Source organism: Mesocricetus auratus, unplaced genomic scaffold (genome assembly GCF_017639785.1).
Source record: "Mesocricetus auratus isolate SY011 unplaced genomic scaffold, BCM_Maur_2.0 Super-Scaffold_100019, whole genome shotgun sequence".
NCBI lineage: Eukaryota > Metazoa > Chordata > Mammalia > Rodentia > Cricetidae > Mesocricetus > Mesocricetus auratus.
The window spans coordinates 19,091,731-19,114,380 of NW_024429200.1; the positions used below are offsets into that span (position 1 = coordinate 19,091,731).

At 40.2% G+C, this 22,650-nt stretch overlaps 1 protein-coding gene across 3 annotated transcripts in view; it reads right to left on the bottom strand.

Annotated features, from left to right (window-relative positions):
* Ing3 (inhibitor of growth family member 3) overlaps window positions 1-10,924 on the bottom strand; it is a 28,136-nt gene extending 17,212 nt beyond the window's left edge. For 2 of the 3 annotated variants that reach the window (XM_013119073.3, XM_005078045.4), the window contains exons 1-4: window positions 10,784-10,924; window positions 10,483-10,554; window positions 7,828-7,928; window positions 6,229-6,294 (exon numbers count right to left, since the gene is read on the bottom strand). In XM_013119073.3, the coding sequence (XP_012974527.1) occupies window positions 6,229-6,294; window positions 7,828-7,928; window positions 10,483-10,554; window positions 10,784-10,811 (267 nt within the window). In that variant the 5' untranslated portion in view covers window positions 10,812-10,924. The remainder of the gene's footprint in view (window positions 1-6,228; window positions 6,295-7,827; window positions 7,929-10,482; window positions 10,555-10,783) is intronic. The other variant, XM_021231811.2, reaches the window with a different exon arrangement.
* Between the last annotated feature and the right edge of the window lie 11,726 nt (window positions 10,925-22,650).

Below are 22,650 nucleotides of genomic sequence, written 5' to 3' on the forward strand. Positions count from 1 at the left end.
CACATTAGAAAGAATACTAAAAAGAACTGAGCAAAGACAGAATCAAGAGGGTCCCTGGAGAACACAGTAAAATAAATCCGGAACAAAATGCCAATGATTTTGAAAAATCAAGGACACAGCATGATGAGTGTGTTTTAGAATAATCATGATAGATTTATCAGCTGGGGCTGGGCACCCCACAGTCACTTATTCTCTGCATGTGACCAGTTGTGGACCTCTGTAATAGTCTCCATCTGTTCCAAACACCTTCTTTGATGAGGAGTAAGAGCTTCACTTATCTGTGGGTACATGGCTAAGTGTTTAGGATATAATTACAAATTGTGTTGGTTTTGGAAAATGACAACAGTAAGCTCTCCTTTAGAGTCTATAACCTCTCCAGTCATTAGTAACTGGATAGGTTTACAGTATCAGGCATGGGTTTCATCTTAATAAACAGGCCTTAAATCTAATTAGACAGCTACTGGTCACCCCTAAGATAAAAGAGCCATATTGCAGTATTGGGGATTTCTTGCTATACAAGTCACTGTTATGGTTCATAAACTTTATAGCTAGGTAGGACTTGAGAGCTCAGGGAAAAATCATGAAAGGAGTGTGTGTGTGAGGAAAGATTGTAAGTGCCTGAGGATCAGGATACCTAAAGCTAGATGTCTTCTAGACATAATAGGGAAGCTGCACTCAGGAAATTTCAACAATAAGTAATATCTGCATAATTAATACCAACTGCCATGCCAACATGGATAGAGACATTCCACACCCCATAGATGAAGAGTTATGGGAAACCAATGGCTGATGAAAGAATCAGTTTTCTCCTAGGATGCACTTCCTGTTAGGTTATCCAACCCCAAGTGGTTAGTCCAAAATATATGTATAAATGATCAAGGCTAAATAGACTAAGTGGCTCTCCCTGCTACACACACATACACACACACACACACACACACACACACACACACACACTCTCTCTCTCTCTCTCTCTCTCTCTCTCACACCCACACATGTGCACACACACATTCAGGTATATAGAAAGATTAGATAGACAATAAATGATAGATAGGTCATATGCATGTTTATATGTAACAATAATTATTAAAGAGTTGTCACAGATTTGACAGGCAATAAGAGGGATGTGGGAGGACTTGGGGACAAGAGAAAGAGGGTAGAAATGAAAAAATAGTATTCATGTCTGAAATTCTTAAACTTTAGGAAGGATCAAAGCTGAAACAATTTGGAAAAGCTACTTTCTAGCAAGTGATGACTATACTGGAGGGTAAGGCACTGTAAATGATGCAGAGGGTTTTCTAGAGACTAGCAGTGCTCTTTATCTTGTCTAGGCTATGGTTACAATTAGTCAAAATGTAAGTTATGTATTTAGTGCATGTATATTGTATTCTTTCTAATTCCATTCAGTTTTTTAAAAGTACTAGAAGTAGAGTCAGCTAAATAAGTGGGGAGGAATTACTCGGTGAGTAAAATGATCAGGTCGTGGAGATCAAGGGTGGGGCAGATGGGAAGAAGGACTTTAGGAGGACTTTTAGTTCCTACTCTGAGGAACTACAGACCAGTGGATCTTCTGTGATAAGGGCAGGGGGTGAGAGAGAGGGAAGTCTCAGATGATCTGATTCAGTAACTCAGAAATGTTCAGGCTTAAGGAATTGCTATCTAGTATAAGAAACTAAATGAACAGATGGAAAGGTAACCGAGATGTATTTCTCTACTTGTGTGGAAGGTACACGGGTAGGAAATACAAGAACTCCTACCCAAACAATTTACTGTGTGGTATGGTAACTGATCTCTACTGCCCTCTGGACAGGGAAGAAAAGAGAGGCCACAAAGGTGGCAACGTTTCAGTAGAGCCTTTTAGTAACAATATATGAGCAAAAATACCAATGAAAAGAGAATGGCTAACAGCACTCAACTTCCCAAGAGAGTCAAAGTAGACTAGGTGCCCAATGGATTAAATTAGGAAGTTACCAACTGAAGGTTCAAAGAACTGGCACAGAGAACACAAATTACAATGGATCTGGGAATCAGTGTGAGATTAGAGAACGCCAAAAGCCTGGATGGGATACTCAAAAAAGACTATGCTTCAGGAAGGATTTGTTAGGGTGCCTAAGTGTCTTTAAAAAATAAGGGAGAAGTAAATGCTTAAATGCTGTGGTATACAGTCAGAAGACAAGAAGAGACTATATATATATATATATATATATATATGTATATATATATATATATATATATAAAGAAAGAAAACAGAGGCTGAAGATGAAGTATAAAATGCATGTGATGTAACAAAAGTTAAAGAAGGTATTAGAAGGGACAGGAACAGTAGTGAAAGTGAACACTTACAAATTCCAGGCTAGCCTGGACTATATGGAGAGATACCACCTGAGACAGACAGACAGAGACATAAATACATACAGAAAGACAGACAGATGGCAGGGTAGGGGTATGGAAGAATAAGAGGGAAGTAAGTAAGTAAAGCTATAGAAAGATGACTCATTGAATAACTGACAGGCAGAGATAAAGGCCCAGAGATGATTGCAGAAGCAGTCACCAAAAATCCTCAAGTTATATTCTTGTCAATGCAAGGCAAGATCACATGACTAGAGAAGGAACGTTTGTAGGAAATGGGGGCATTGTTTTGAAATAACCATGGGGAAGAACAAAAAAAGAGACTCTATTTAAACACAAGGACTAATACATAGTGTCTAATGAAAGGGTCCAAATACTAAGTGAAGCCAAGAAGTCTGCACAGAGCACCAGCTTCACACTTGCCTTGTATCTCCAACTGTGCTGGCTACAAGTGATGGCTGGTGAGTGTCAGAGCAAGTGAAGACACCGGATGATGGCAGTGATGCAGAAGGTACTGAAAAATGTGGAGAAAAGCCCAAGAGCTCAACTCGAGTCTCAGGTAAGGATGGATGGCAAAGTAGAAGGAAATGAGCACAGACGTAAGAGGTATTCCAGGGGTGCGGAAACTCAGGTGCAGCAGGTGGAGAACAGAGACCACACACAGTACAGAAGACTGGAGAACTGGGAGGTGAGATGGCCCACAGCACAGGCAGGAAGCGGGCCCTGTTTCTTCATGAATGAACGGCACTATAGAAGCCACTAAAAGTTGCAGCCAGTAAAAATTGGAGGAAAAACAAAGATGATTTAAAGAAGGCATTCTTGAAACCTAGTATGCAGGGGCTAGGGAGATGACTCAGTAGTTAAGAGCATATACAGTTTGGCTCCCAGATCACAACATCCTCTCCAACTCCAAAGGATCCCAAATCTTCTTCTAGACTCCACAGGTACCTTGTGTTCTCTCTCTCTCTCTGAAATCTCGTGTATGTTTTTACTCTCTCTGAACCTTTGTGTTTTTTCCATCCATCCATCCATCCATCCATCCATCCATCCATCCATCCATCCATCCATCCATCTACCCACCCATCCATCAATGTCTTTCTCTCTCTCTCACACACACACATAATAAAAATAAAATCTAAAAAATACGAATTCAGAAAACCTGTGTTTCTGAGTTACAATATGATACATCAAAACATATAATTTGTAATGTTCAAATCAGAATAAATACATCCATCTCCTCAACACTTGATCTCTTTTTTCTTAAGGGCAAAAAACAATGAAACCCTCCCTCCCTTTTTAACTTTTGAAAACAGCAAGCACTAGTAATGATAGTAGGTATTATAACTTAGTACCTACTCACCAACATCCCCCTATGATCCCTAGAATCTTTATAATCTCTATCCTGATTCTGAATCTACATAGGAGACAATGCAGAAGAAACGGTACTTCAATAGGAATAAAAAGGTTACTGGAATAGCAATGGCATAATTTAAGGGAAGGGAGGCAAAGTAGCAAAAAAGATGACAGAAGCAGCAAGAAGGGGAAAGGAAAAACAGAAGAGAAAATGTCAGACCTAGTGATATCAGCAGGGAAAAGAAAACAGCCTCAATGTGGAAGGCCTGAGAAAACCCTAGCTGGAAAAAAGGAGATAAAGTGAGTCTTCAAAGGAGGGAAAGCCACTGTAAGAGTGGTACGTGTGCTTGCATGTATGCATGTGCATGCACATGTATGTGTGCATGCAAGTGTGAGTGAAAATGGTTTAGCAGGAGATTAAAAATTCATGTTATACAGAAGCTATAGGTCCCACCCTCCCTGGGGGTATGCTGGCAGTTAATGGTTGCTGGAGGTAACGAAACATTTTCTTCAGTGGCGGAACCACCGACCAGTTGTTCATGCTCAAGGGAAGCTCCTCCCACCCATGCTTGTGCAAAGAACTCTCAGTGAGGTGGGCCACACAAGAGGATGTGAAAGTGGGAGGCTGGCTTCTGAACAGTGACAGTCTCAGCAGGAGTCGGGATGAAAGAGCAGAATTAGAAGTGAAAATGACGAAAATTCATTGTACACAAGTGACATAACTGTCAAAGGACAAAAGCAAGCAAAGCAATAACAAAAAAGAATATGACTCATCTATAAGATGCGCTTCTACCTTTACTAAGGTCTTAAGCATTTCAGAAGCCTCCGGGTAGTAAATACAGGGTTTTCAAGGAAACTTTGCTTTTTTTTAAGCATCAGTTTATTTGCAACTGTCCCTTTTAACCACTTGTCAGTCCAGCAAGCTTAAAAAAAAATTATCAAAAACATAAAAGCTTGCCGGGCGGTGGTGGCTCACGCCTTTAATCCCAGCACTCGGGAGGCAGAGGCAGGCGGATCTCTGTGAGTTCGATGCCGGGCTGGACTGACAGCCTCCAAAACAATACAGAGAAACCCTGTCTGGTAAAACCAAACAAAAACAAAAACAAAAACAAACAAACAAACGTAAAAGCTCCACTACATAAAAAAAGGAGACTTTTTTTAATATGATACTGATATTGTAGTTTAATGCAAGCATTTGTATGTATCATATATACAGCGGGTACTTTTTTTTCTAGGTAGCTTTAACTTGACAGCCAAGAGTCATCTGAGAGATGAACTGCCTAGATCAAATTGGCCTATGAGTATGTCTGAGGGGTGGGGGTTTCTGTCTTGATTGTCAATTCATATGGGAGGGTCCTATCCACTGTGGGTGGTACCATTCCTTAGGCAGGTGGTCCTGGGCTCTATAAGCTAGCAGAGCATGAGTTTGTATAACACAGCAAGTACAATTCCTGTCCTGACTTTTCTCAACAAGGAACTGTAACATTCGGTGAAAAAAAATCTTTTCCTCCCTTACATTGCTTTTGGTTAGAGCATTTTAAACCAGTAAAAAGAGATAAAAATCAGAGCATTTTATCATGTGTCCTGTTCACTAACAACATTTTATTTGTATGTACTTTTGGTAACCTATATCTGGAAAACACTGCAAAATTAAGATATAGAATATAAAAGCTGAAGTCAACCAAAAGTGAACATTGTTTTTCTGCTTCTACTTACTCTGACACAAAAACAGAAATTGATTTTTCCTAAACTAAAAACTTACAGAAAAGTTTTGCATGAAAAACAGACATTTCATATCATATAATGATGCCATCATAATATCAATTTGAGAAGTAGCTGCATGTGTAACTCTCTTCGTGGTGATTCCAAACTTTTAGAATTACTATTGCAAGAAAGAAACACCCTTTTTCCTTTTCTTTTCTTTTTATTAAAATTTTTTACATACAATATATTTTTATCATATTCTTTCCCCTCCCCCAACTCCTCCAGGATCCTCCCTACCTCCCTACCCCCCCCCACTTCATGCTCTTTCTCCCTTGCTCTCAAAAAACCACAACATAAAATAAGCCGCCCCCCCCCCTACAGAGGACAAAACAAAACAGTAAGACAGAAAATGACAACAGCAACAAAACAAAATGCACACACTTAACATGGAGCTTCCTTCTCATTTTAATCAGACTACCAAGAGCTTTCACCAACACAGTACGCTTAATTACATTTTATCATAGAAACAAATTCAAAATAGCAGAAAAATGGCTAACTACATAATGCCAATTCTTCATGAAATAAAAATATCACCCACAGTCTTATGGTAATCTTATTGAAATGTATGGCTTTTGACCTATTAACTAAAAACTGTGGACTTCTAAGACTCTTCCCCCAAAGAAACCAAGACATAGACACTGAATTATCAAATTAAATATGACCAAGAGAGCAACACCCCAGTTTACACGTAAGCTAACAAAACTGATAACAAAATTCTGAATTCTAGCACACACTGCATAATACGCACACCATTTTACTTACCAAATCATATATTTGGTTTGCCAACTGTACTTTTTCATCTGCATCTTCCAAAGCTTTATAGTAGTCCTAAAGAAAAATATTTTCATTTTAAGCACTGGTAACTTTAGCATGCATACATACATACATATTCCTGCCTTTTCATGATTCTACCTTGTTATCATCCAGTCTTCCCATATTCGCAATAGCAAGCCTCCCATGGTAGGGGGTAGTTGGCAGAACATTAGAAGAGAAGTGCAATGTCAAAAATTATAAAGTGATGCTCAAAAAATCTCAGAAAAGACAATAAAAAGAAACTATGCCAAGTCTAACCTCTTTTACTAAAAATTGATGAGTGATGAGTTAATAAATACATAAAAGAACAGAAAAATGCTAAGAATTAGCTAACATATAAAATATACTGACACTCCAGTTTTACAACTTAAAAAAATATTTATCTTACGTGTGTATGTTGCCTGCATGTATGTATATGTACCAAATGTCCCCAGAAGTCAGAGGGGGCATCAGATCTACTCAACTTGCAGTTATAGATGGCTGTGACCTATCACATGGGTGCTAGAAATAAAAGTTGGTCTTTTGGAAGAGCAGCCAGTGCCCTTTCTCCAGACCCAATTTTTAATAACAAAAATATAGCCATAGAAAGGATTCTGGTCTGCACGTTTCCGCTGTCTAATTGGTCTACAGCTCTAGTTTAAATTAGGTAAATTCATGTCACCCAAACTGTAGTTTATATTTTTCCATATTATGGTTTAGAAAACAAAATAACTTTTTAAAAAAGAAAAAGGTATCCTGTGGGCTTCCACAAAGCACTAGACTTGTAGAGGTATGTTCATGTTGTGCTACACCAAAAATGTTTTAGTTGAATGGATGGCCAGAGAAGTTTAGATTTACATATCCAAGTTCTAAACTCCTACATACCCGGCTCACCAGGTATTTTATAAAGCAAGACCACTTCTCTATGAATGCAGACTTTCCCCCTAACCGAAACCATCTTCCTTCCAGATGGAAGAATAACACAGCTATGAAAATTTAGTTTCAAAATTATTTTTTCTGTAGATGCCTGAAAATGTATATAAAGGTTGGGTACAGGTACATATTCTTCCTCATATTAAAGGACTTGACCCAAGTCACACAGCTGCATGGCAGTGAGGACCAAAGCCAAGTCTTTGAAGTTGTGCTTCCAACGCATCCTTGAAGACACCAGATCCCACATAACAGCACACTCAGCTGCACTCTGATCAGTGGGACAGCCCTAAGTCCCAGCACTAGCTAAACCGCAGAAACAATTATAAGCAGCTCTAATAAATACGGCGGTTCTCAACCTTCCTAACGCAGGGATCCTTTAATACAGTTCCTGGTGTTGTGTTGACCCCCAATCATAAAATTATTTTCACTGCTACTTCAGCACTGTAATTCTGCTACTGTTATGAATGGTAATGTACCTGTGTTCCCTGATGGCTTTGCAGGGGTTGTAGAGGGGTCGTGACCCACAGGGTGAGGACCACTTCTCTATGGCATACACCACCCCCAATTCCCTCTTAATGCTCCGTCACTCAACGTCCAGGACTCTACTGTGGCAATCATCCACGGCATTCCACTCACTTTTTTGATGGATGCCATCTGTTCCTCTCGCCACTCAGGCTTGTTCTTCTTTGCATTCATGAAGAATTCACTGACTCTTTGTTCTAGTTGGTCCATTGCATCTGGCACAATAAAACATTTCATACTTAGCTGACCAAAAGCTTTCACTTGAGGAAAGAAAGTTACTGCACTGTTTTAGTTTGCTAGTGGTTTATACACATTATGCTTCTACTCTATAAACAGTAGTGCCTTAATTAACTTTGTTTCAAAAAGCTGTACTGACTTTTGCTATTTCAAAATATCTTCCAATAGTCAAGGTAGCGTCAACCACACAGGCAAGCGTCTATGCCACAACTCGAGACTAGCAGAGCACTGAATCAGCTAATGGCATTAAGTCAGCTGGTCAAGGCAACCGTAGTTGCTTACTCAGAGCACTACTGGAGAGTGTCCACACTTCTTTTAATAAAATATACTCAACATTTGCAACACAGAACTAAGCACCCCACCACTTCATGTTGTATAAAGGTATGAAGTGTGTGATCATTTGTTCATGTAAGATGCCATTTACTCACTCAATACACATGCTATTTATTCTGTGCAAGGGCTTTCCAAAGCCCAGGGAAAAATAATGTCCTTAGTGGATGACTGCTAAAAAAGACAAATACATAAAAAGGATTTTTTTTTTTTTTTGGTTTTATGAGACAGGGTTTCCCTGTTTTGGAGGCTGTTGGTCCAGCCTGGCCTTGAGCTCACAGAGATCTGCCTGCCTCTGCCTCCCGAGTGCTGGGATTAAAGGTGTGTGCCACCAACGCCCGGCCATAAAAAGGATTTTTCAACATAAATCATATAAAGTCAGGGTGTATATTTTAGTGGCATCTTGTTCTGCCAATAGACTTGAGGTAATGGCCTTGGGCTTCAGTGTGCGGATGTAATCACTTATAAGGAAGAGGAGGGGCCTCACCGGGCTCTCTCTTGGGTTGTGGTCTGAGCATCCTGCATTACAGACTCTGCTCCTCCACGGGCAGAAGACTGTAGAGGTTATTTAACTTCATTGTGTGAGTGCTCCCCAAATAAATATCTGTTATACTTAAAAAAAATAAAAGGGATTTTCTGTTATGGAAATGGAGAAAAACTTGATCAATATATTCATTGTTTAAAGATCTTCAGTGCATAATAGCTTTTTAAAAAAGATTCTGAGACATTCTATTTACTCTTAATTTTTTTCTTTAAAAATCTTACTTTCAGTTCAATATTGCCAATATAGACTTCCATTAACACATAGTCACTGTGTAGCTTTGGAGCCTGTCTGGGAACTAGCTCTTGTACACCAGGCTGGTCTGGAACTCACAAAGATCTGCCTGCCTCTGCTTCCCAAGTATTGGGATTAAAGGCATGTGCCACCGCCTACCTAATACATAATCACTTTTAACTTCAGAAAACACCAAGTTTATAAAAAAAAGCAAACTTGAGAAACCCTGTAGTATGCATAGACTAAATCCAAACTATGACAGAATTTAAAAAAAAATTAAACGATTACAAATGTTTTAAATAATCCCTTATTCTATACCTATTTATAACAGGTATTATACAACCCAATTATATGTATATTTTAAATCCTCAGAAGATTGTCTTTTACCAAAAAGAAAAAAAAAAGTCCCAAGGCAGCAAAGCAGCCAAGTTGAATAAGAAACTGGTGATGTCCTAAAGTGAACCCAAATACCCAAATCTATCTGCTCTGATCAATCCCTTTGGAATGTGCTTTAGTAAATGTTTACTACTGCAACTGTATTAAGTCAGGGAGGGAAGAATCACACATACACCTGTCACACGTTTATGACCACTACGGGGCTATAGGGTCCAAGGGATGAACCAGAGACTCAGAAGAGAAAAGTACACAGTACATTCGGGGGGGAGAGGGGGCGGTGCGGGACTGACAATGAAAAGAACGACCCCTAGCAAGCCCCACCAAGCATTGATACACACACACACACACACACACACACACACACACACACACACATCAAAGCTGCGCCAGTACGGTGGCTAGTGCCTGTAAATCCCAGCACTAGGCAGGCAGAAGCAGGGAGAGCAGGAGATCAGGGCCAGACTATGATACCTAGTGAGTGGGAGACCAGCCTGAGCTACGCGGCTGGGTTTACAAAACAAGTGAGAAACCGGTAGAAAAGCCTACCGAAGGTCTAAGTTTTTATAAAGCGCAGATCGGGAGCTTTCCATAGCAATCATTTCTCTCACTTGCTTTGGCTGACAAAACAACCACGTTGCTGACAGCTCTCGGTGTCTTTGATAACATGCAACTTGTCAAAGTTCGCCCTTCCAAGTCCATTAAGGGTCCCTAAGGAGCCGCGCCGAACCTGCGACTCTGTGAGTGGTTTTTCACTCTGGAGAAACTCGGAATCTAATGAACTTCTTAGGTATGACTGCAGAACTCCAAGTTCCACACGCAGGCTCCAGGGCAAACCTTCTGGGAGCCACGCGAGTTTCCACTGCGGCGCAGTGTCGTCATCTCCAGGGCAGTCCAGTGCACCAACACCGGGCTGGTGCGCCAGCCGCCTCCTGCTGAACAAGCCCGAGAAAAGTAGCTCGGGGGACCCGCCAGGCGATGGCCGCCCGGGGGGAGGCCGGGGCTGCGCGGGGCCGCGGAGACGCGCCACTTACTCTGCACCTGCAGATCCATCTCGCGCATCTCCGTGAAGCGGTCCCGCAGGTCCATCGGCAGCTGCTCAATCACTGTCAAAGGCACAGTCCGTCAGAGGGCGGGGCCAACGGCGAAGGTACGCGCTGGCGTCACGCGTGCGTGCGTGCGTGCGGGGGGGGCGGCTCACAACGAGGCTGCCAGTTACCGTGAGAAAGAAACATCCCCCGCTCCCCCTCCCTCCCGCCATCCCGCCCGCCCGGCCACTCGCGCTCCCGCCCGCCGCCGATCCCGCCAGCCGCGTCGCCGGGGCCGCGCACTCACTTTCCAAATAGTCCTCTAGGTACAACATCGCGGCCCTGACTGCTGCGGGGACGAACGGGTCCAGGGGTTTATTTGTGTCACTCGCTGTCGCCGGAGTTTTGTCCCTTCCAATATGGCGCCTCCGCTAGCAGCACCCGCTCGACTCCGGCAAAGGGGAAAAAAAAAAAAAAAAGCGGAAAAAAAAAAAAAAAAAGGCTCCACTTTGGCGCCTGACGGCGCTTGCCTCACTGCCGCCCGGCGTTACCATTGGCTGCCTGGGGCGCTGACGTCAGCGGGCCGGTGCGGATCCCCGTGGTGTTCTGGGAAATGTAGTCTTGTTTTTCCCCGAACGGGGGCCATCAATGCGGGCAGCTCTAGGCGTCGCAACTACAGAAACCACACGCCTGCGCGAAACGGGTACGCCAGAATCCGAAATGCGGTGCCTCTGATTATTTGTTGATTTCTTTCAAGGGGAATGCCGGGAGTTGTAGGCGCCTGCCTGACAGAACTAGGGACAACTTTTCACCTGTTCTGTGCTGTGATTCCAAGCCCGCCGTTTGTGAGTCACGGATTTCTAACCGTGGCTGGGCAAATAGCAAAGATTCCAAACGCTAGAATAATCGGCCAAGTTCGGAAAATTCGAATTGTTTAGAACAGGACTCTCTGCTGGGATTTATCTTCATTATTCACCCTTGAGATATAAACGGGACGGCTGATTGTTGTTCCTGTAACTTTAAGATAATTTATACTAAGAATGGAGCGAATGTGCATTTCCCAAATTGAAAGATGCCCCAAATTGTCTGCAATAGCCAGTTATGTTTCGCGGCGTGTCTCGAATTCATTGTAAAGCAAATATTCTGATGCACCTCCAAATAAATAAATAAGTAAATAACGACCATTAACCCATTTCTGGGATGTACAGCAAGGATTCGAAGTTATATTGGGTAAATATCTGGGTTAAGGTTTATAAGTCCTGGGCTGGCTCTTTTTCTACCCTTAGCAAGTGTTCACTAGTGGTATAATTAGTGTATCACCGCTCCGTTTCTGTCTTAAAATTACTTTCATAAAAAATTCGTGCACTAAATAAATGCTTTGTGCTTTGAGAAAGTGATCCCTTCTTAGACTATCTAGCTGAGCATCGAGACACACCTGTAATTCCCAAACTCGGGGAGTTGATACAGTTCGAGGGGAGCCTTGGCAACATGGGTAGTGGGAGGGTAGCCTAGACTATGAGAGACCCTATTTTACACCAAAAAAGTATAGAAACAAATATGACATTTTAAAGATTTATTCACTACTCTGAATATATTTATATGTCCAATTTAGAAATTTTCGAAATGACATACTCTTAGAAGCTGTATTTTGTTCTCTTTTAAAGTCATTTTCCTATTTCTTGTGTATTAAACATGTCTAGTCCACATCTGCTTAGTTTAAATCCAGTACTGAAAACTATGTGTACATTTGTCCTGTTTCTTCTAAAGCAACTGCATTTGCTCACAGTGCCTAGTTCCAGTTCCATCTGGGTTTGGGGCTTTTAACTCTGAATTCACTTTTCTAGGGTTAATAAATGTGGAAATTCTTCAAGGCTGGAGTTAAAATTGAGTTTACCTAGAGAATATTAGCATTTGCTTCTTCAAGTTGCTGCAAGACACCATCAAACTTAGAGTCAAATTAAGTTGTGTAGTTGAGGTTTATTATATTGCACAGATAGATTGAATTTGAGTCTGTAACTCAAATACCTCATATATTCCTGGGGGAGACTTTCTTCCTTATTGGCCTCTCAGTCCAACGAAAGCATGTTTTCTTGCTAGCCTCTTATGAGAAAGAGTATTTCTCACCCACCTTTACATGAGGAATATAACTCTTGGGAGCCTCAAAATTTGTCTTCCATTAGACTTCTCTTTGAGAACTGACCATTGACTATAGTCTTACAGTGGCATGCTTTGGGGCTGACAAAGCAGCAATTCTACAAGTCCAGGATTTGATTGATAACCTCTGAGCAAGAAGTTCACTTTGGCCCTTGTTTTCTCCAGAAGTGCTAATATTCCTTCCCTCATTTCTTTTTGTTTCCACTCTGAGAATTTCTTGATGTCATACAAGACCATCCATGTACTTGAGTTTGGCTTTTTTTTTTTGAGAAAGGCTTTCAGGTAACCCAAGCTGGCCTCCAACTCACTATTGTAATCACAGATGATCTTGAACGTCTAATCCTTATGCTTCTACTTCCAAAAAGCTGACTTTACAGGTTCATACCACCTCATGTCATCTGGCTCTATTTGAGCTTGGTAATCCAGAATTTTTCATAGTTTTTAGCAGACATTGTATTCAGAATAGGGAATATGGCATGCTGTCAAAAGTAGAAGTCTGTCGTGTCAGTGTAAACTGAGCTTCCTCCGGGAGTGTTCTGTATTGAGGAAAATGAAATTTTAAAATGATTCTAATTTAGTCAGTGTACATATACCCCCCAGAGAAACCCAGAGTAAAGCTTACACACAGCCCATTTTCCTTGTACCAAACATAACTCTTATTGCTGGACTGTATATCACCTGTGGGAAGCCAGTTGGGTTACGCAACTAATAATACTTGGCAGTGCCACCCACACACAGCCAACACATTTCTTGGCAGTGTTTCTGATGGGAATAAGGACTGTTTGTGTGTGACTGTTCTTGTGTTCCCTGATAACAGCTTATTAGTTCATCGGGAGTAGGCTGAAGGTGGCCCTATTACATGCACTGGTTTGTGGTGTAAACTTGAGAGAGAAGAGACAAGAGGCCAATAACATTGTGACACAAGTGCAATAAATGTAACACAATAAATGTATGGTCCTTTTGTCCCTGTTGCTGAGGTCCACCAGATCTAGTTCTTTCCTTGCTATTCTCAACTTTCTCTGCCACTCTGTCTAATAAGAGCTGTGTAGTGTTGAGGGTGGTTTTAACATTCAATGTGTCTGTGTCCAGATGTGTAAATGGGAAGTAGCAACAGCAGTTCAGACACGGGGGCGCTATCATCTTTGCAGAGCTCTTAGATTAATTCCAGGTAGATGTTATTATTCAGTGAATGTCAGCTGCTATAACCATCATCACTCATTTGTCTGCCGTGTGTTACCCACATTACAGCTGGGACTTTGCGCTGCTCTGGGTTCTGCTTGGTACCTGTGCGCCTTTGCAGGCGAGACAGTGTTGGAAAGTTAGCATTATTTGGAGAGAAAAATTTTTGTGTCTGTGTATTTGTGTACTTGTATGGACATGCACATGTCATGGCTCATGTGTGGAAGCTAGAGGACAGCTTATGGCCATACATTGTTTCCTTCCATCCTTTTTTGTTCCAGAGAGGAAACTCAGGTTCTCATGCTTGACATTAAGTGCTACTACCACTGACCTATCTCCAAGGCCCTCTAGCATCAACTTACCCACAGCTGTGATGCTGCTCTTGTCATGGTAAATTCTAAGGAGTGACATGCAGAGAGAGAGTATATGTACTATGATGTATATACCATGTACATCAGGGAAAATTAATGCCTAAGTAGGAGTTAGAATTTAGGGAAATGATTCAAAAGTTGATGCAAAATGTGAGGTTATCAGAGTTCAAAAGAAAGGGGATTTAAAATTCTTTGGGCATCGTGTTCTCATGAGAACATTTCCTTAGCCTAAGGTTCTAGCACTTTCCTGGCTTACAAAGAAAACCACCATCATGAAACTTACAACAGACCTTGAAGATTAAGAGTAGATTTTAATTCTACCTTAAAGGGTATGTCGGCCGTTAAGACATCTGCATTATGTCCAAAGAATGGAAGGTGCCTTTAGCAAACTTCTCTGCTTTACCAAGTTAAAACTCCATTCAGCCATTCTCTGAATGAATCACAAGCACACCCACAGAGTGACAGACTTCCCTTCTGTGGAAGCCAGACCTTTTCTCCCCAATCTTCATCTTTCTCAGAGAGATCTGCTTTCCTGACTTGGTTTATTGGTATTGTGGATGGGGAATCTTGAGGGCAGAAGAAAGCAGGCAGGAAAAGGGGGACTAAAGGAGGGAGGGGTGCTGGCCGCTCTTCAGGAGAACAGTGAATGGAGAAGGGAAGACATTGAAAGGAATGGTAGGTCCATGGATAAAATGCCATCGCAAAACATTCTTACAAATAAACGATCAAATCGAAGAAGACACCCAGAGCTAATAGAATGGATCTCCCACAGGCTAGAAATAAAAATACTTCTGAACACCTTCAGAAGCCTAAATAATTTCATTTACAGGTCTTAACTAATGGGATTTATTATACTGTTTTTGTTTTCAGAGCTGGAGATGACACCCAGGCCCTTAGACACACCAAACATATGCTATAATACTGTTGTATTCCTAGTCACCTGGTGTTGAGGTCCTGATATATGGAGGGAAAATACCAACCACCTCACATCCTGTGCTGATGGGAAGCTAATATTAACCATCTTGCAATATGTCAGCCATCATAGACGGATCAGTTAATGTGCCTGGGCAAATGGTACAGCGTTTTCCATTTATCCACGGAAATCATGGTTGAAACATTCATCAAAGTTATGAGAACCTCAAACCAGCACACCTTTTTTTGTAGAGGCCAAACTCAAACTCCTCACAGCCTGCAGAGATTACTTCTCTATGACAGTAAACATCATTCCAATCTGATGTTTGAATTGGTACCGCTAGAGGAAATAAACAACGACCTAGCTAAAGAGAAAAGTGTTATTTAGCTCATAGTTTCAAGAGTCAACATCTGAGGTTAAGGAAGGGAGTTGCTTTGGCATTTGGTAGAGGTGGCAGGTAGCTATGCCGGAAGGATGTGTCCAAGTTAGTAGTCAGATACTGAACAGGAAGAGAAAGGGAGAAGACTGGGCAGAAGACCAACAGACCAGTCTCCCAATCTCCCAAAAACCACAACGGCTTTAGGACTTGCTACTAGGCCCCACCCTTTAAAGGCCCACAGCACCTTCCAGTCACCCTGGCAACCAAGATGTTAATATAAAGGACCCTACAGGATATTGAAATTTTACTAAGGCCATTAGCACTACATGAGGGTGCCCTCATGAAGACAAATGTAATACTGCCCACCAAGGTTTTTCCTCACTCTAGGAAACCAAGAGCAGTTTGGATTGGAAATGATCTCATTTCTAAATATAACAAATCAGAGAAAGAACTGAATACTCTGGTGGAGTAAACAGGGATTTTGAAAGTGTAAGTTCTAGAAAGGTGTGAGTAATGAAATCAAGTCAGAACAGACAAATAAAGCAGATGGACTGATAAACTGAAGAGTCAGTCTGGAAGGTCAATATGGGTTCCAGAAAGAGAATAGGGAAAATATAGAAATTCAAAATAATCCATACTTAATGGCAGCATTTTGATGTAGTTTTTTGATAAGTGAAACTCTGATGGCAGAAACAGAAGAAAGGAATGTGGGGGGCTGAGCGATCTTGGGCCACTTTACTGACAGAAGTCACCCTGTGTCCTGCCGTGTAAGAACTTTCAGAAGCACTGAGGCATTTATGTCATGAGTAAGAAATGGTACTGGGTAGTTGTGGAATTTTAAAACTCGACAGAGTGGACTTAGAATTCTAAATGATTTAGTCACATGAATTCAACTGAACTGCCCAAGATCCCTAGGACTAGGCAGAGAAGAGTAGTCTGCCCTGTAGGATTGTGGCCACCCTCACAGTGCCATCTAAAAATACTTTGTGCACTGCCCAGCACATAAATATAATACTGAAAAATTATTTTAGAATTGGCAGTGCCAAGAACTAAATGGGTTGTAAGTAGCATACCAAGGGCGCTGTGATGAGAGCAGTCACCAGAGTAGGCAAACAAAGGAAGATACTGTCTCCTGAAAATATCATAGTCTGCTTTGTGTAATCATGTGCCAGCCACTCTAAACACTGTTAGTGGTTACAAAAATATTTCTAATGATAAAGCAACATGTTGACCTAAGTTCTACACAATTGTTGCGCTGTACTTGAATTGTAATAACTGATGTAATGAGTAATGGGTTGGAAATGGAAATCAAATATGTGAGGATTGTGAAGACAGGAAAAAAATTTTAAAAATCGACTTCAATTATATCATTCTGTGTGATCACTTGTAACTTTTATTTATGCTGTAAAACCATGACATAGTAGGTATAAATTTTAGTATATGCAAATTTTTTCTTAAGCATGAAACAGTACTGAATTTGAGTAATATCTTAGAAATTTTTGACATGCATTATTTAACATTTTTATTCTCTTTACTTAATTGATATGACATTTTAATGTATCCATAAATATAACAGACCCATGTTTTCTGCCTCAAAAAAGAGTGATTATGAGTTATAGAGGCTGTATAAAATGATCCCAGAGACAGAGTAGTCCCAGAGGGCCGTTAGAGGGGAAGGGAGGAGCAATGACAGGTGTGTGGAGGAGTAGATGTAGAGGCTGGACATCGAATACGAAACCCAGGATGATGTGAGAGCTAAGTTCTAGCATTCTGCGGCATCTTCAGGAATATACCATCTGTCACATAATAACTAGGAAGAAGGCCAAAGGATCCCAACACAAGAGATGCTAACTATCCTGATTTCATCACTAAGCCCTTGTGCTACTCAATTATCCTACTGCATCTTGTAAATATCTACAATGACCAATTAAAAATGTCAAAGTATTAAAATTATTAAAACTACTGAATGTCTATTTCTTTACCACAGTCAATTAAATAATTCATTGAATTTTATCATAATTTAGAAAGAGAAAACTTAGATTTTTTCTGGTTTTTATTCTTTTTTGTTTGTTTGTTTGTTTTTTGAGACAATTTTTTTGTGTGTCCCTGGCTGTTGACCTGGAATTTGCACTGTGCTCTGTAGACCAGGCTGGCCTCAAATTCAGAGATCCACCTGCCTTTGCCTCCTGGGTGCTGAAGTTAAAGGCTTGTGCCACCATGCCTTTAATGCTGTGTTTCTATCTCTGCTTTATGACATCAGAGATTGAACACAAAGCCTCATGTATGCTAAACCCTCTCCAAGCATGTCACCGAACTACACATTAAACCCGAATTTCATAACTAGTTTTGCAAACAAGTTTCTCACATAAAGAGGCATTGTAAGAAAATTATCTGCTCCAGCAATCAGATATCCCAAATACCTTTTCTTAAAATGTTTTACTGAGTGTAAGTATAAATTAGTTTTTATCAGTCATGTAAGGACAATTTAGGTTGCCTTTGAAGGGGTAGTTTGAGTTTTATTGTTGCTGTATTAAAGCATTATGACCAAAAGCAAGTAGGGAAAAACAGGTTTTGGTCCAGTGTATATAGTTACAATCCCGTAGTGAGAAAAGTCAGGGCAAGAAATCGAAAGAAACCTGCAGGAGAAACTGTGGAGGGATACTTGCTTGCTTGTGCTCATGCTTGGCTAGCTGCCTTATACATCCCATAGCCATCTTACAGTGAATTGTCATGCCCACAGTGAACTAGACCTTCCTACATCAATTAACAGTCAAGACAATCCCTCTTAGACATACAGGCCAATTTGGTCTGAATAATACCTCAACTGAGACTGCCTTTCAGGTGACTAGCTGTATTGGCAAATACATCGATGTGTGTGTGTGTGTGTGTGTGTGTGTGTGTGTGTGTGTGTGTGTTTGTGTCTGTGTCTGTGTTTGTGTATGTATGTGTGTGTTCAGGAACTAGGTTTGGGGAGGGGAAAACTGTCCACACTGGGAAGAAAGAGGCAGATTTCATGTGTCTGCCTTTATTGCTTTCCACTTTTTTTCAAGACAGGGTGTCTCACTGAATGCAAGGCTTGCCAATTTGCTAGACTAATTGGCTAGTGTGTCCCATTATTCTCCTGTCTCTAGCTCTCATGCTGTGGAATTGCAGGCCCACATGACCATACCTGTCTTTGTGCATGGGTGCTGAATATCCAAATTCACTTGTCCAGCAAACACTATCCACCATGCATCACACCAGGTCCTCAGGGTGCTTTCTTACTTTGTCCAAATCATTAGAATTGTAGGAGGAATCCTTACTTTTCTAGAAGGAGAGAATTATTTTTTTCTAAAGTTGTCTAGGATATGCTCACCATTGGAAAATAGTGAAGTACGATAATACAGTGCTTTTCCGCACTCTGCCGTAAATATATTATGGAACTTACTACCTTGCATTATAGGGCTTGCCTCTCCCACTAATTCAGAATTCCTCAAGGGCAGAGACCATGTTTTATTCATCTGTTGATCCACAGAGCTGGCAGGTAATATGACTTCAATAAAGATGTGATGAATTATTGAATGAATGCATGAGCATTGAGAACAAGTTCCTAAGTTTTCAAGTTCAGACTGGCGAAGGCAGCATAAAGTGTGGTGATGACTAACTACTACTCAGCTGTCTGGAGAAAATGAGATTCTATTGACCAGTGAAGTAACAGACCTGAATGCTGAGAAGAGTCTTCTAAATAGAAGGCTTTGAAGGAGTCTCAAATACAGGAGTAGGTCAACTCCTTGAGAGTGGTTTTGAATTAGCTTGCCTTAAAAGATTAGGCAGAGGGAAAATGAAAGTAATATGGTAATTTGTGATGCTCTATATTTTAAAAATCCTTTGAAGTTCTAAATGCTAATCTGAAATAACAAGGCTTTTTGGGAATCTGAGAAAATATCTACTGCAGTTTATCCCAGCAAATATTTATTTAGCAGCAAATACTGCTAATATGGTGATTTTACAAGGACACAGTTCTTTCAACACATAGAACTGATCAAGACAAATTTGCTTAGTGCTACAATAGAGTGAGGTTTTGAGGAAGGGAGCAGATGATTCATCAATATAAGTTAACATAAAATCTATTGAGATATTGACTTACTTGATGAAATAATACACAAACAAAATTATAAGGTGATAACGACAGAGATACATAAAAATATCTACAGATTAAAAAACATTGCAGTCACTAAATATCATCTATAGTAGTGGTTCTCAACCTTCCTAATGCTGTGACCCTAATACGGTTCCTCATGTTGTGGTGACCCCCCTCCAACCATAAAATTATTTCATTGCTACTTCATAACTGTAATTTCACCTGTTATGAATTGTAATACACACACACACACACACACACACACACACATATATATCTGATGTGCAGGATATTTGATATATGACCCCCAAGGGATCACAACTCACAAGTTGAGCACAACTGATCTACCATCATGTATTAATGATCAGAATACTTTCTAAGAAATGGATGTCATTGTTTTGTAAGTGTTGTCGTATTTACACATACAAATTAAACTGTGTGTTACATGTTTTTGATGGAGCCTATAGTTTCCAGACTACAAATATGTACTTCCTACAATATTGAATGGTCTAGTAATCTGTAACACATGATAAGCATTGTGATTTAAGTATATCTAAGCATAGGAAAGTTATAGTAAAAATGCTAGGCAATAAGAAATTTTCAGTTTCATTATAATTAATTGTGTGGGATCACCAGTGACCCTGATTGTAGACACATATTAAAATGTGATAGATGGGGTTGCTTATGAGATGATTCACTTAATAACAAGCCTACCTAGTTGTTAACATCAGTGCACTTCTACTAGCTGGCAATCTGGATTGTCTGTGCAGTGGAATGTCCCATTCTAACCTGGTTGCCCTGTGACCCCTTGGTATACTTTCTGGACAACCCTCACTATGTATATATCTAGCCAAGGCCTCCCAGTACTTGGTTTTCTATGAAGCAAGGTTTTATACACTGTTACTTATTTTGAATACCATCCCTAGGCCCAGTTTAAAGTATAAAAGTGGGATCTATAAAATACTTTGTAAAATATGATGTCACCTTTGTAAAAAATTGAAAATATGGCATACATATATGGACTTTTACCTACAGATATATTTATATTTAGACAGTGAAAGTTAATAGTTATTTCTGAATGATAATACAACTACAATCAATGATATTTTAACATGTATTAATTTTCCGAAGTATATGACTATTTCATAATGAGAAATATATTTTGTGTATACAGACAATGAAAGCGGTAAGACTGTCATCACAGTCTTCTGTGTCTGTGTCTCACATTTTTTCAGGTCTTAAACTTCAGACAAATATCTCACAGCTGTGCTTTTCAAAGTTGGTTGTAGTCTCTAAAGCCTCTCATGTTGGGTTAATATTGGTCTGAGGATCCAGGTGGCACCCAAGTGTCAAACTACCAAGACAGGTCACAAAGCAAATAAAATATTAGGGATTCTGGATTCTGAGTCCCATTGCTAGACCTGGACCAGACACATAATACTCAGAGGCAGGAGAGGCAGGCACACAAATAGGAAATGAAGTTAAGACCAAATAGAGCAAAGAATTTCTTGCCAAGTCAAGCCTGGAACACAAGATGCCATTCCAACGGCTAGCTAAGGCCATTTGAGGTGGCAGGAACAAAGAGTGAGAGAGAACTGATACTATCAGAGTAAGATTAAGTTCTGGTTTTGCACATGCTCGAATCATGCTCCATGTGGAGGGATGGCTGAAGCAGGTGACAAAAGAGGAGGAAGAGTACCCTGTGTCGTGGGATCTCTTGAATTGCTTTCTCATTTAGTTCAGCATGCGAGCGTGTGCTTTTTAGCACTAGACTGATGCACGAGTCCAGATATAGATTGTAAGTGGATCCATTAGGTGATGCTGTTCAATGTCTTGAGCTTTGATCCACAGTGAAGCCGCATTACAGAAAGATTGCTGGCTCTCAAACAAGAGTGAGTTTGCTTCCCTGTGGACATTTGTCAATATGTATCGCTATTTTAAATTTCAAGCCTTGGCAAAGTTCTGGTGGAGGTAAGAGGATAGGATCCAAGGATGCTGTTAAACATTCCATAATAAACAGCAGAGGTACATGTAGTCGTTACCAGATCTAGAGTGCCAACAGCAACGTCACGTTACAGTTGAAGAGCACTCAAGGTGCCTATCAGTGATATTGTCATTCCCTTAACTGAGTAGTGTTGATTTGAGGAGAGCATATGGAGAACAGTGATAAAGTATTGTTATACAAACACTTTTCCTCCATGATATTTTCCTTTTCAGCTTTTCTAATCACTGAAACAATATTAATAATGGAAATAAAACAATTAAATGAAAGGAAAGTTTGCATTTTGGGGGATACACGCTATGCCAGTGGTTCTCAACCTGTGGGCCATGACCCCTTTGGGTGTCGCATATCGGATATCCTGTATCAGATATTTACATTACAATTCATAACAGCATAATAGCAAAATTACAGCTATGAAGTGGCAACAAAATAAGTTTATGAGTGGGGGTCACCACAACATGAGGAACTGTTTTAAAGGACTGCAGCATTAGGAAGGTTGAGAACCACTGCTCTATGCAATGGTATATTAATGATTTTAGAAGATGCAACCATACTCTTAGAACTGACCTCTGCTTCATTTTGTTTGCTTCTTTTCTTTAAAAAATTAGTAAAGGCATTTAAATGTTGAAAACATGAGGTACCATCTAATGCTAATAAAATGGTCATACTTTTATTGGTAGCCTTTTCCAATATTTAATAAACCTTATTTAGGGGAACTTACTATAATGCCTATATCCTTTTATAGTAAGATGTGTATTCTCTTTAAATGAGTGTGTTATATGATGAACTTTATATATCCTTAGTCCTTTTTTTTGTTAAATTAAATATTTGTCCAAAACTAAGTTAGTTTCAGTTAGTCCCTTTAAAAGTTACTACTAACTACTACTTTTTGTTCCCTTGATAAGAAATATGTCTATAATAGTTAAAATTTTGCTAGAATAAAAGACTAGAATATAGCCTAATTATTTTTCAATGTCCGTTCAGTGTCCTTTAATTTTATATATAGGAGCATACATAGACAAGGACAGGATAGATGTATGAAATTAGATACTTTTC